At 34.8% G+C, this 14,301-nt stretch overlaps 2 protein-coding genes across 2 annotated transcripts; both read left to right on the top strand.

Moving 5' to 3' along the window:
• Positions 1-1,871: 1,871 nt before the first annotated feature.
• On the top strand, positions 1,872-8,788 carry LOC8287189 (auxin response factor 4). Its single transcript, XM_048370373.1, is given in 15 exon segments — positions 1,872-2,796; positions 3,332-3,435; positions 4,474-4,569; positions 4,744-4,800; positions 5,000-5,158; positions 5,501-5,585; positions 5,868-5,958; positions 6,257-6,421; positions 6,575-6,694; positions 6,953-7,037; positions 7,129-7,297; positions 7,442-8,076; positions 8,179-8,363; positions 8,463-8,506; positions 8,509-8,788. Coding segments are annotated over 15 exon segments (2,151 nt in total). The 5' UTR covers positions 1,872-2,672; the 3' UTR covers positions 8,541-8,788.
• Positions 8,789-10,361: 1,573 nt separating this feature from the next.
• LOC8287191 lies at positions 10,362-14,068 on the top strand. Its single transcript, XM_048370453.1, is given in 3 exon segments — positions 10,362-10,784; positions 10,886-11,147; positions 13,557-14,068. Coding segments are annotated over 3 exon segments (549 nt in total). The 5' UTR covers positions 10,362-10,502; the 3' UTR covers positions 13,562-14,068.
• The last annotated feature ends 233 nt before the right edge of the window (positions 14,069-14,301 follow it).

Below are 14,301 nucleotides of genomic sequence, written 5' to 3'. Positions count from 1 at the left end.
ATCGATCTCGAAGTGTTTTATCATTTTTACTATAAAGACGGTTCGTGCAATTGTAAATACTAACTTATAAACATCAGTACATTAAAGAGTAATTTAATATTATTTAGATAAATAAATATTACATTTAAAAGAATTATTGAAAATAGAATAAAAAGGGATATGAGAAACAAAATATAATTTTATGATTCTTTAGAGATAATAGATTACTTTAGTATAGTGATAAAATTGAGTATAGTTTTTAAACAACTGGATCCATTTTAAAACACCTATGAAATTCATTATGATCATAATACTCATTAAGTATAATTTTATTTTTTACTTGTAATATGATTAATAATTATTTAAAAAAATTATTTAAAACTAAACGTTATATCTATTTCTCATTATCAAAATCCAACCTATATTTTATATCAACACGTTATAGATCAAATATATATACATCTATTTTTCAAAAGAGAAAGCTATTCAGATAAGTTCCGGTTAAAATATGTTAATATTATCTCAATTTATATCAAATATTTTTAATTAGCCTCTCAATATCTTCTTTTTAAAAAGTAACTCGTTGAACTTGAAAAAAGAATTTATGGTTATGAAAGAATAAAATCTGTAATGAACTGAAGAACAATTGGCAAAATTAATTTACCACTAGAACAAAGTTTCATAATTGTAGTCTTTATGTTAATTCAGTAGGCATTTTCTTTCTCTTGCTATATCCTATGAGCTTTATATGTATTTCCATTAATACCCCTAAAGCAAGTTATCAAGACAAGTCGTTCTCACTACAGTATTCTAGTTCGTCGTCTCTTTCTCCATTTTCCTATTTCAGTTTCAAAAATAACGAAGTGTCGGCCCGCCTACGGACAAGCACAGCCAAGCCAGTCAGTCTCATATGGAAAGATTTAATTTGCACGAAGAAGAGCAAGAGGAAGCCCGCGTGGATTTAGAACTCAGGATTCTTGGTTCTGGGCGTCACCGGGAATGCAAGAAACAAAAAATATGACAGAACAGCAAATTCGGATAGTTTAGAACAAGTGGCAGTCCCTGTTCTGTTAAAGCTCTCGATGTCATTAAATTTCTTGTGTACTATGATCTTATCTTCCAGCGACGCTTGGTATTCATGCAGGGTTGCAGGTGGACAGGCAGTTCATCTATCTTGGATTAATCCTTTTGTTGGAATTTATATAGACAGGGATCGAAAATATATTAGTGATGCGCTTATTGATTGGTTAAAATCAGAAGAAAATTAATTCATTTGTTAGCTCCCTGTTTGATTATAAAAATCAAACTCTTTTTATTAAGCTCTGTTGGCTGTTCAATGTCACTCGATCAAGATGAATTTAATATCTTGCAATAAGTTAAAAGAGTTAAATTGAATTTCTTTCATCATAATTTAATATGTATTCTGATATGGGGCTGTGTTTTTTTGTAGATATTCTTCTATAATTAGAATTAGATTTAAATAAATAAATAAATAAATAAATTGTGGCTGTGGTGAATAAAAGAATAACAGGTACAAAAAATTAATAGAAAATTGTTGATAATACAAAGGGTATAAGATTGCAAATGAATAAGAGTCAAGTTAAGGTGCTTTTCTGTGTTGAGATTTAGTTCGTTTGTTGAACAAGACTAAAATTTAGACTTAGAAAATCATTCATATATTAAATACGAGAAATACTTCACTATTCTTTTAATGTATATTAGCAAAGTCGACGTCCAATAATTTATATAAAAATCATCTATGCTAGTAATTAATAAATCTCTAGATTTAGCTAATTTAATATTAAATTCAAATCACTCATTTATAATAAAACAAACTTATAAATGGTTAAATCACTAAGGGGGGCGGAGAAATCTATAAAGAGAAACGTAGGAAATGAAAGGAAGACGAAAGGAGAAAATGAAAAAGAAAATTAAATAAAGAAAAAGGCGCATTGAAGAAAGCGATAAACAATATTGGCAAGGCAATCATCGCCAATGTGCCAACCCAACAAAGACATTGACCCGTACGTGTGTCTATTAGCATGAGGCGCAGCAACAGACGAGAGACTGTTCATTCCTTGAAGAAATGTAGAAATAGTACTGCTCCGCCCGTACTTCAATCCTCTACTTTTACTACTGGTCCCTGCGTCGTAAAGGAGGCAGCAGTAGCACAGTACCCCTCTTCACACCTACACACACAGAGCACGCTCTACAAGTGTACGTCTCCCCAAATGCAACTTCAATATATATCTGCTGCTGAACAAGCAGCAGCAGGTTATGTCCTTTCCTCCGGGTCACTTCAAGATCACTAAATAGTTAATGAAACGTTAGGGTTATGTTTATATATGGTTCTTGCTTGTTTTATTTGATCTGAGAGAAAAAGTGTCTGTTATATATATATATATATATATATATATAGAGAGAGAGAGAGAGAGAGAGAGAGAGGCACGGTGGCGGAGGAAGTGGTATAATATAGGCGAGCGTCACATTGCACGTTCTTTAGGTGGACCTCGGTACAACTTATTCACTGTCATGAACTGCCAACTCTTGAATTTATTTATTTCTTTTTCTTTGATTTTATGGCTTAGACTACTGTGCTACTCTTATTCTTTGATTCTTATTGCTTCTGACTCTTGATTTCTTTTCGCCATCTTTATTAAGTATAGAGAGAGAGAGAGAGAGAGAGAGAGAGAATGAGAAAGCAAGTTATGGGAAAGGATAAGGTTACTTGTGAAGTTGAAGGGTCGAGCAAGAGCAATGATATTCATGTTCAGAACGGAATCAACGACGTCGCCTTGCCTCCTAACGACTACCATGGTTGGTCATTATTGCCTCCTCTCCCTGTTTAGGCTTTTATTGTGTGTGCACTAGTTTGGTGGGTTTTTCTTTTTGATGGATGGGTAGTTCCTTCACTTTCCTGTGGGTTTTGAGCCGCTTAACATACGCTTTTTCTTTTGGGATGATTAGGAAACATGATTTTTCTTTTCTTTTAATTGTTTTAGATGATATTTCGAACTGTTTATTTTTTTTAATTACATGATTCTATATTGTGCTGTTATTTTTTTTATTTCTTTTTTCTTTTTACATATGTAGACTTTGGTGGTGTTTTTTTGTTTGAAATCACAATTGAAGATGTATAAAATTGTTAGTTATATATAGTTAATGTCCTAAACCCATTTGTCTTATTGATTTTTCTCCTAGTTGTTACACTCAAATTTCTCGAACCCATCTCTCACTCTGTCATCATTCACTGAAATGATTAATTTTTTAATCGCTTTACTCTCTATCTCTTCTGTTTGTTTCATTTGGATATTGAAATATGATCTCCTCATTAGTTTCTTGTTATGTGAAGATGACTTGTACAAGGAACTGTGGCGGGCATGTGCTGGTCCCCTTGTTTATGTTCCCCGAGCAGGGGAGAAGGTTGTCTACTACCCTCAAGGTCACATGGAACAGGTTCTATTCTCCCCTCTGTATTTTGCTCTGTTACATTCTCATTTCTTCTGGTTTTCTGTCAATTCTTTGTCTTGTCCACCACAAAAGGAAATTGAAACTACTTCATCTCTTTCTTTATGTAGTGGAGATAAAATTAAAATCGAAGTATCATTGCCTCACTTTCTCTTAATCACCATATATCAGTTCTAGTAGAAATAATTATCATACTATGTTTTGCTGAAAGCCCATTATTATTTTATTTATAAATAAACTCTATTTACAATTCATTTCAAAATATTAGTTTTTAGATAATAACTGTAGAATTTGTTTTCAATAAAATAGATATTGTATTTGAAATAAATTATCAATAACAAATTTAGAGAGAAAATGGTAAAATTAAAAAGGATATTCTGGTTCGTCTTTATAGCTAAATCACGGTTTGTGTGTGGTGTTTTGTATGGTATTTCTATGGTAGAGCCATTGTTATTTAGTTTGAGTGGTCAGTCTTTATGTAATAAAACAAAAACATTTTAATCTTATCAAATATTCTAACATATTAATATTAAATTTACTTAAGAATATTTTTAAAAATTAATTTAATTAAAACCAATTTAATAAATTTATCTATATAGAATCATATCAACTAAACACATAATTTTAAATTTGTAAATAAATTTAACAAGATTTTATGAAATTCATTCATTGCAATCAAAGACAATGCTATAATAAAATCATGTTTTGAAACCTTTAGTAGAATACTATTTATTGGGAATAAAAACTCATTTGTAGAATGGCGGTGTTGGATGCCAATAGAATGCGTACACTCATCTAATTCATTCATGGAAATAAAATTATTTGAATTCTATTAGTTAAAACACGTGAAATATTACGTACAAAATAAATTGCACTGGATTCTTTCTCATCATTTGGTAGTTCAACTAAAATTATTGTTCACATACAGACAATTCATGCAATAATAATCTAATCTGACGTGCTAATTATTGCTGTTCTTGGTCATATTATTTTAGCTTGTCTATTTGGTGTTTTGCTATATGCTAGGTAGAGGCATACATGAACCAAGACGGTAAAATGGAAATGCCTGTCTACAATTTACCTTCAAAGATTTTCTGTAAGGTTATCAACGTGCAACTAAAGGTATATGCAGTGTACTTGTCTCGCTGTATGTTTTATTCACTTTCAAGAATGTGTTTGGGCAGCTGAGGAACAGATGGATAAATTCTTATGGTCTAGCTTCTGTATATTAAGTTTAAGTTGTCAGTTTTACTATGTCAATATTTTGTCGTCATTTGTTATGTTAATATTTTGTAGGCTGAAGCTGGGACAGATGAGGTGTTTGCCCAGATAACTTTGCTGCCAGAGACAAAGGTTAGCTATATATAGAAATGCCGATTGAACTAATCCACTGTATCTTTTACAGTTTATACTCATGTTTCTCTTGTAATCGGAGACCTAACTATGTATATGAATAAACCTAGCAATGCATTACGAATTTTCTTCTTCTTCTTCCCTTTTTTTTTTTTTAATGGTGGCAACTGGCAATTTATAATGCATTCTTTTGTTGCAGCAAGACGTGCTAAGCTTAAAGGAGGATGGGAACTCTCTGCCTTTGCCTCGCAAAGCTGATTTACGATCCTTTAGCAAGAAACTCACATCATCAGACACGAGTACCCACGGTGGATTTTCTGTCCTGAAGAGACATGCTGAGGATTGCCTTCCGCCCATGGTTGGTAATCTTGTTGTGATTTTATTGATGTGAACGTAGCTGGTATACTATAAACATTGCTATCTTGATGAGTAAGGTTCGTTTCTCTTGTATTTGTTCAACCATATTGATGATACACACTTTTGGGAATCATCACATATGAAACATTTGGGTTTGGCAAATCCCTTGGATCTGTTGTCTCACTTTGGTTATCTGCAACATTTTAAACATTTACGTAACTACCTTGAGTAATGAGAGAGTTCGCAATTGGCAGTTCCAGTATTGTGGAATAAATTGTACTGTCAAGCATGTTAGAAGCAATCTACATAGGAACAATTTCAAATGTTGTATTTGTTGCTGCAGGATATGTCTGGAGAGCCCCCAGAACAGATGCTTGTTGCAAAGGACATGCATGGTACTGAATGGTCCTTTCGACATGTTTTTCGGGGTAACTTTCTCCTCTCTCCAACATTTAGTGTGGTAAAAAAAACAAAAATTGTTTATAGCGTTTCATATGTATAAAGATGCAGCACTATCATACCATATATATCAATTCGACTTTTTGAGTACTCTCCTAATTCCTTGTTGAAAAATAATTCATAATTCCAAGCTATTAATGGTAGGTAGCTATGGAATTATAACTAAACGCTTCTGGATTTTTCTTTCTTGACGCTCTGAATTCTGAATTGATTTACTTGCTTTTTCTTTTTTTCTTAATACAAAAATGTAGGTCAGCCAAAGAGGCACTTGCTTACTACTGGTTGGAGCACATTTGTGACTTCAAAAAAACTTCTTGCTGGGGATGCTTTTATCTTCCTTAGGTTGTCTCTCTCTTTTTTTCTCACATATATATTTTTTTTTTTTCCTGAATTGTTTTCTCTCGCATGTATGCCTGTGTATCAAGAACTTCAAATTTTACAATGACGTTTGCGATTACAAATTTATATTGGCACGATGTATAATGTTGTTTCATGTATGCCTCCTCTATACATCAACTTTATTGGTGACTTGCACTATGCATTACCAGGTTGAGTTTTAGAAATGTTATATTATACATTTGTTGTTTTATCAAGATCCCATGATCTGTTTGTCAGACGACTGATAATATTTGTTTTCCAGAGGAGAAAATGGAGAACTTCGCATAGGGCTCCGTCGTGCAATGAAACTACATAGCAATGCATCAACCAGTGTCATATCAGCCCACAGCATGCAACATGGTATATTGTCCATGGCTTTCCATGCCATCACCACTGGATCCATCTTTACAGTTTATTACCGTCCCTGGTAAGCTAATATTCATGTTAACTGAAATATTCAATAATCTGTAGAAGCAGTTTATAACTCATTCTAGGACAAATCCCACAGAATTTATTAATAGATTGGGACATATTTTGTTACTAAGTTCTAAGCGTGGAAAATTTATGTGCCTTATTCTAGGACAAATCCCACAGAATTTATTATTCCTTTTGATCAGTACGTGGAGTCAGCTGAATTAGAGTATTCTGTTGGGACAAGGTTCGGAATGCTGTTTGAAGTCGAAGAATGTGCAGAACAGAGGTGCAAAGCCTAATATTTTGCTCTCCTCACAACTGGGGTCATTCTCAGTTCCTGCATTTGCCAAAATTTGAATTGCATTTTAATGTAATCTGTACTACTAGCATGTAATTTATAGAAATTCTCCAGTATCACTGTGATTTTGCATGCAATAACTTTCATTGCAAGGATAGAATATGTAGTTATGGCATTTATTCGGTCATTTGAAGCGCACCATCTGCTTGATCGTTTGTTAACTTAATGTGGTCATTTTATGTGAAGGATTAAGAGATCTGAAGGCACCATTGTTGGCAATGAAGATGTTGATCATATTCGATGGCCCAATTCTGAATGGAGAAGTCTTAAGGTTAAAAGCTCTCTTTATAATATTTAAGACACTATCTGGCCTCTTTTGATAGAATCTGTTTGATTCATTTTGATTCTGTGATTTCTTTCAGGCGAAGTGGGATGCCACATCAGAAGGATTCGTGCATCCAGATAGAGTTTCTCCTTGGATGATTGTGCCAATAGAACCCATAAAGAAATACGATTCTCCTCTACACCCATCAAAGAAGGTCCGTGCATCAGATGCATCACTGACTGGGCTTCCTAGCACGGTCAGGGATGGTAAGTACTTATCTTACTTCACTTGATCCACATTCTTTGTTGAAGGTTTCTCTTTTCTCCTAGTTGGTTGAAAATTATAAGTTCATTTCATTTTAGTGTGTGCAATTTTTTCTTTTGGCTTGTAAAAGATCTTCTTCATACCAGGCTTATGGCATGGTCCAATCGAGTATGCAACCGCAAATCACTTGGGGGTCTTGCAAGGTCAAGAAAAGAGGGACATGGGTGTTAATGGATTAGGTGCACTTAAACCGCCAATACTACCATGGTTGATTCCTGAAAATCCCGAGTCAAACAACAAAATGTTTGGATTAGGGAATCAGCTGTGCTTTTCGGCGCATGGCCCGTTTCATCCGTGTCCTAGTGGTACAATATTATTTTCTGGTGGAAACATAACAAGGTTGAGTCTTCCTAATGGCTGTAGTCCTCCTCTTATCTCTAATGGAATCCCTGAGAATGCCATAGGAAGCAGAAACCTGACAGTTCTGAATGTCAAGTCCTGCAATTCCGGGTCTCAAGACTGGAGAACTTTGGAACTGAAGGATGCACATGCTCCACCAAATGGTGGTGGCAGGTACATGCTTTTTGGGGTCGATTTAGTTAAAAGTCTACCGGAGCTCCCTTCACCACAAGCTGCTACTTATAGTGATCATGAAAGTCTATATTCCGTTCTCCCAATATCTCAATCCAGCGTTGCAGAGCCATCCAAGTGTACGTCCGCCACTAATTCGGGAAGTCAATGCAAGAACTGTTGTTCTTTCACCAATCTGTCATGCACTAAGGTACATTATAACTTTTATGATGGAGAGTAGTCTCATAATAGCACTGATTTTAGGTTACATGATCAGATGCATTTTCTTGATTAATACGGAGAGAATTGTCAGGTGCTCAAACATGGATCTGCTGGAAGATCAGTTGATATCACAAAATTTGATGGGTATGATAAACTGATTCGTGAACTAGATCAAATGTTCGACTTCAAGGGAACCTTAATTGATGGGAGCAGTGGATGGGAAGTAACATATGATGACGAAGGGGACATAATGCTGGTTGGAGATTGTCCATGGAAGTTGAGTATCAAAACTAGTTAATAGTTTCAGTTTAGCGTTGGAAGTATACATTGGCTTAGTTTGTCCATTGATTTGGTGAAATTGTATTAAAATTGCAGGAAATTCCAGCAGGTGGTCCGAAAGATGTTTATCCGCCAAAAGGAATTGGCAAGCTAAATCCAAGTTCACCAAATTGAGTGCCTGTATTACGCTTGCTCAAGTCAATTTGTGTCGTCGGTATCTTGTTCGTGTTCAAGCACTTATATAAACAACTGTGTGTGTGAGAGAGAGAAAGACTAACGCTATTATATATGTCTGTGAAATTATTGTGGTGCAGCTAAATACGAATGCAGGAAATGCACTTCAAATAATGCTCAATCCACCTATGTATTTGTAACTTTGAACCATTGGATGAAAAATGTAATTAGAACTTAAAATTGCTACATATGGTTAGAGATGAGTGCACGTGTTCGTGTTAGTAATTTTCTGTGGTCAGGTATGATAGACCAATGCTGAGAAGGAAAATGGTCGGGGATGGTGGTAGAGGTGCAATTACACCTGCAGTTGAAGATTGCTGCCATATCCTTTTTGTTTTTCTGTTACCACCAGTAACATGAGCCTCACCTCTTTTCAGTGACGAACTGTGGGTTTTGCTAGCTGGATTGCAGATTACCATTTCTGTCTATTGAACTTAAAAAAGAAAAAGACAAATCTTTCATCTTACTTGAGTCAGCTTTTGGCTCAACGGTACAAAGCTTTGGCAGTGGGTTTGACTATCTTGATTCACCATTTCCATTTGGATTCGAAACGACAATTGTAGACTCTTCTTCGAACACAAAATAATCAAACACGACCACATTTGCTTCAAACAAAAATTAAAACAGCTGCTTTACTTTTAGTATTAATTTCCCCCCTCTCCCAAAACCCACTTCCACCTCTCTAAATATTCGAACTTTCGTTCTCTGTAGTAAATAAATAAAGAGTAGAAAAGGGCAAAAAGCTCATAACATCAATAAGAATTTAACTGAACTTTTGAAATAAAAGAGTAAAAAAACATTAAAAATAATAATTAGAAAAAACAACTTCAACTTCACTGTAAATAAAATCATCTAATTAGCAGAAGAATCATGATGAAACTATGAATTCCCAAGCAATTTCAACAATGTTTGAGCTTTTCTCCGTCTTCACTAGCGGAAATAACTTATTTCCACCAAAATCGACATCGTCTATGTCTTGTTTCTGCTTTTGGGAAAGTGAATAACTTTATAACTCCATCAACAATTTCATTAATGTTGCAGGTTTTGAGCTATGCAGCTAGTGAATGTTGCTTTAGTGGAAGCACTGGGCGGTCCAACTTGCGAAAGAAAAGATAGCCATACGATTATTTCTGAAGGAGACCCAAAAACCGTTATTGAGATGGTTAATGGTATGTATCCTGTGTCACAAGGAGTCTCCACTGTTATCGATGATATCCGAGATTGAAAGAAGCAATCTGTGAATTGTTCCTTGGTTTATGTACCTAGAAGTATTAATTGGGTGGCTGATTTTCTAGCGAAAAAGGCCCGTGAATGTAACCTGCCCCTCTTTTGCTACTGATAGCCTGTGTGCATGGCTTAAGGAACGTTGCAATTTGTGATTAATTGAATGATATCGCTATGCTATCGTTGTGGAAAAAGATAAAAAGAAATGGCGCGTTTCACTCATTTGATGAGTTAATGATTCCTTTGGTGAATATTTTTATTTTTAAAAAACTTTGAAAATTGCCACTTCAGCATCTCAAAGTGCTGGTTTGATTGAAAGTTGAAATTGAAACAAATTTGTTTATATATGATTAAACTTGATAATTTTAACACCACATGCTGTATTTGATAAAAATATGAAAATATAGGATTCTTTGGCAATTAAAATTTTAAAATGGTTATTTTCAATAATTTGTGATGCAAACGGCGTCGAAGAACTCTCGAACAAGCGCAAACGACGTCGTTTATTGTTATTATTGTTTTAAATCGGATAGCTGCAAATGCTCATCTTTATCCAGAACGACGCCTGAAAAAGTAACCAGAAATCCAAACTGAAATAATCCCTTCTTTCGTGAAAACTTTTTTTTTTTAATTTTCCCGCCACCACCAGCACTGAATTTAAAAAAAGAGATCGAAACAATGAACCATTTATCACTATCTATTCCAAACTGTCACAACAGCATCATCATCAGAATCGATAATGCTTCCTCAATTATCCATCGCAATTCCCCAATTAGCTTCACAATTCAATCCTCATCTAATCCACTACGGCCCCGTTTTACACGCACCGTTTCAAGATCTCATTCTCCTCCTTCAAATCCACAAAACAGCTCACAACAAGGTGATGAAAATGACCCCGAATCCCATGTTGAAACCCTGCGCGTTCCTGACCACTGGTTACTCCCTCCTAACGCACTACAGGTTACTCAATTTTCTTACTCTTTTTTTTAATTTTTTTTTAACTGCTTGCTTTATTTATTATTTATTTTATTTAATCGAATAGTTTTGGCGTCGTTTTGCAGGAATCGGAATGGCTTAGGGTTACGCTACACAAATGGCTTGATGACGAGTACTGTCCAGAGGAAACTAATATAGAAATAAGCAAGGTTGCTGCAAGGTCATATTAGGAGTGTTTGGTAGAGAAACGGAATGACCTAGGTGAGATTTTGTTGAGGATGGCTAGAGATTTGGAATCTATTTCTTATCAAGAAAGTTTTCATGGCGCATTCTCCTCAGCTAATGCTGCTGTTAATTTGATTGCCCAACGTATAGAGTTTCTTCAAGGTAATTATTAGTTAATCTGAGTTAGTTAATTTGATTTCCTTATGGCAGCTAATTCTTGTCATGCATTTGGAACACATCGTTCGACTTTGTCAATGAAGTTAGGAAGTGTTGATTAATCAGTGCAACACAATATGCTCATTTGATGATTTGGCTTTTTTTTAATTATTTGTTAATTCATGCAGAGTAAATTCACACAGCAACAGCATAATTTCTAAGGCGCCATAAATTCATATGGAAATTGTTTTGAAGCTTAAATATTATATTTCCAGAGTATCTAGTTGAATTAACAAAATGTCTTTAACAATAATTATTTTTAATCTTATAATAGGCATATTATTTCATTATTGTGATCGAATCTTATTTGAGCTGTAGTATCTTATTAATTTATAATTTTTCTGTTAGTTAATTTGCAGGTATTGATAGTTTTTGATGTTTCCTTTTTAAGGCATTTTAAACTCTATTTCTAAGCATGCTCTTATGAACAATCTGAAAGACTGTGCGTTCATGATTGTCATCCCAAAAAACAATCTGATGAGATTTGTAAATTTAAAAGGGCTCCTGCTTATGCTATCCCCATAGCTACTCCAGGTTTTCTCGAGTGCACCAATGAATGTTAAGTTAGCCTATTTTGCATGAGGGTAGTCCATTGGATCAGTTTAAGAATTTTGCAGTCAGGATACTGTGCAAAGTGCTCGACTAGCTTTTAACAAAAACAATATTTTTCAGAGGTGTTTCCACATCTATATTAAATAGTAATAGCATAAGCTTACAGTTGCAATTTGAAAGCACTCATGGTTGTTTCAATTATGCTATTTTGTGTGATTAGGGTAAGCATATCAGAGGTGCTGCTGATAGTTGGGTACCTTACTTGTACTGCAGGTAGGTGTGGCTAGAGGTGCAAAGTTCAAACTCATGGTTTCCTTCCTTAGCTCTTTAAGAGAAGAAGAAGTAAACAGATCAGAGCTGAGATTTTGCTGAACATTAGTTGCTGAGAAAACCATGATCTGGGTGGCTATTCTAATGGTCGATGTCACAGGCCAAACTTTAAGCATACGCATGTGACATTGAACACCATATATGATTTGGGGTGATTTGTAGAACGGGATGGTTTGACCTTAAGATTATTTTCAGTGTAACAAGGACACTGAGCTTTATTATCATATTAAATTCATTATACTAACCCATTATTGTCTCAAGTATCCAGTCCACTAACTAATTGCTTTTCATCTATTTGTGTTTCTGCGTTAAAGAGGAAGAGCATTTTGGAAAGGCTGAGTGCCCTTTTATGTTTACAAAATCGGGATTGATGTTAGGCTGTCATGGTGTTCTGATGGCTCTCTTGCTCTCTTTGTCTCTATCTCTAAGTCTCACAAACACCTCAAGGATCTATTGAATCTTTGACGGTAACCAGTCCTTGACATCTCAATTCAAGTAGGTACTCAATTTAATTGGGAAAAGTAACATCTGGTGCAAAACTTGTATGTAGATTTCACTACTACCAGAAAAAGTGAGCTAATATTATGAGGCTCACTGTTTCATGTCACATTCATCTTTATATTGTCATCTCACATCACATGTTCGGGATTTCAAAAATGATTTTTGTAAGCAACCTCATGTGCATCTGCAACTATCATGTTGATTCAGTGGCTGAAATACTCATGTCCATTGAATTATTTTCACCTTGATTTTTACATAGCAAGAGAAGGGGGCTTTTAACTCGAATAATTATTTCGAGTTGAAACAAACTGATGATATTTGGCATCAAAGTTGACTTCACACCTATTTGGATTAGAATGCATAACTTTCAGGTCCATATACTATTATGAATGTGAGGAAAAGAAACACAAGGTCATTTTGAGAGGGATTGGAGCCATGACATTTCACACTGAAAATTTGTTGTCATGGGACCGCTTGGGGTCCGGCTCCATAATTGCCAGGATTTAAATGCATATTTGTTTGTGTATAAGAGGAATCTGATAATGGCTCTTGAGCCTTATGATGTTCGCCTAGGATGGATTGTTGTGTATTCTAAAGAAAGCTAATTTGCAGTTACTAACGGATTTTTAACAGAGCTTGAATAATCTTCCAAGTGGCATGATATTATATATACTGCGTGAAGATTTTGTGGCTTTAGGATTGGATTAAGACATTTTTTATTTCCTGTCCCGCCATTGATTTTGATGACTGGAGCTGTAGTGGAGCTATCGGGAGACGAGTATTTAAGAATTGATTATTGAATTATTTACCAGTATGATGCCAAGATATGCTTAGCATAACAGTATTATTAGCATAGGCTTAGATTGACGGTCTTCATTATTGTTTTGTTATTCTTTATGGTCTTAGGCAATGCATAGTACTGTTTCATTTTATTTATTCATCTGCTACTGCATACCTAATGTTTCTTTGCAGATTGATGCAAGCTTAATACGTGCATAAGAAAATCAGTACAGTCAAGGTGCATTTCACAACAACAAACACCAAAGTTGAGAAGATTTGAAATCATTCGCTCTCTGCCTTGCAAGTAAGAGTAATTTTTGGATAAATATGTCGTATTGATTTTGATACAATGGAAAGAGTCCACTTGATCTGAAACTGAAATAACGTTTTCATGATATAGCAACTCCTGATAATGAAAATTTTCATTTCTAGACATGCTATGATGATTGATGAGGGTGCCCATACGGCAAGGCAGATGTATTAGTTTCACTTTCAGGTGCATGCCTGTGCTATTATTCGTTTGATGCCTCATAAATGATTAAACTACCTTGTACGTTTAATAGTTTAATGATTTGACATCTTATCTACACTGGAATTATTCAGGAGTTAAAAATCTCTCTTTCTTTTACTAAAAGGTGTTAGACTTTTCTTAAAGTTTTATTAATTTATATAGAAAGGGGGAAGGGACTCCGAGGTTTTTCCTACTCATTGTATGATATAGAAGTGGTATGAACATGTTGCATAGCTTTTACTAGTAGATGTGTGGTCACTGGAATTTAGCTCTTTAAATTAGAAGCTTATCATTGTGTAAAATAATCAATTACGAAAAATCTTTGTTCCACCAGTAGCATTTTGTTTACGTGCTTATGTGGGGGCATAGTTCACCCATTCGAGGGGCCAACTTCCTCCATGTGTATCGCACCCCATTTGATTACTC

Source organism: Ricinus communis, chromosome 1 (genome assembly GCF_019578655.1).
Source record: "Ricinus communis isolate WT05 ecotype wild-type chromosome 1, ASM1957865v1, whole genome shotgun sequence".
Classification (NCBI taxonomy): Eukaryota; Viridiplantae; Streptophyta; class Magnoliopsida; order Malpighiales; family Euphorbiaceae; genus Ricinus; species Ricinus communis.
This window is presented reverse-complemented; position numbering and strand designations above follow the sequence as displayed.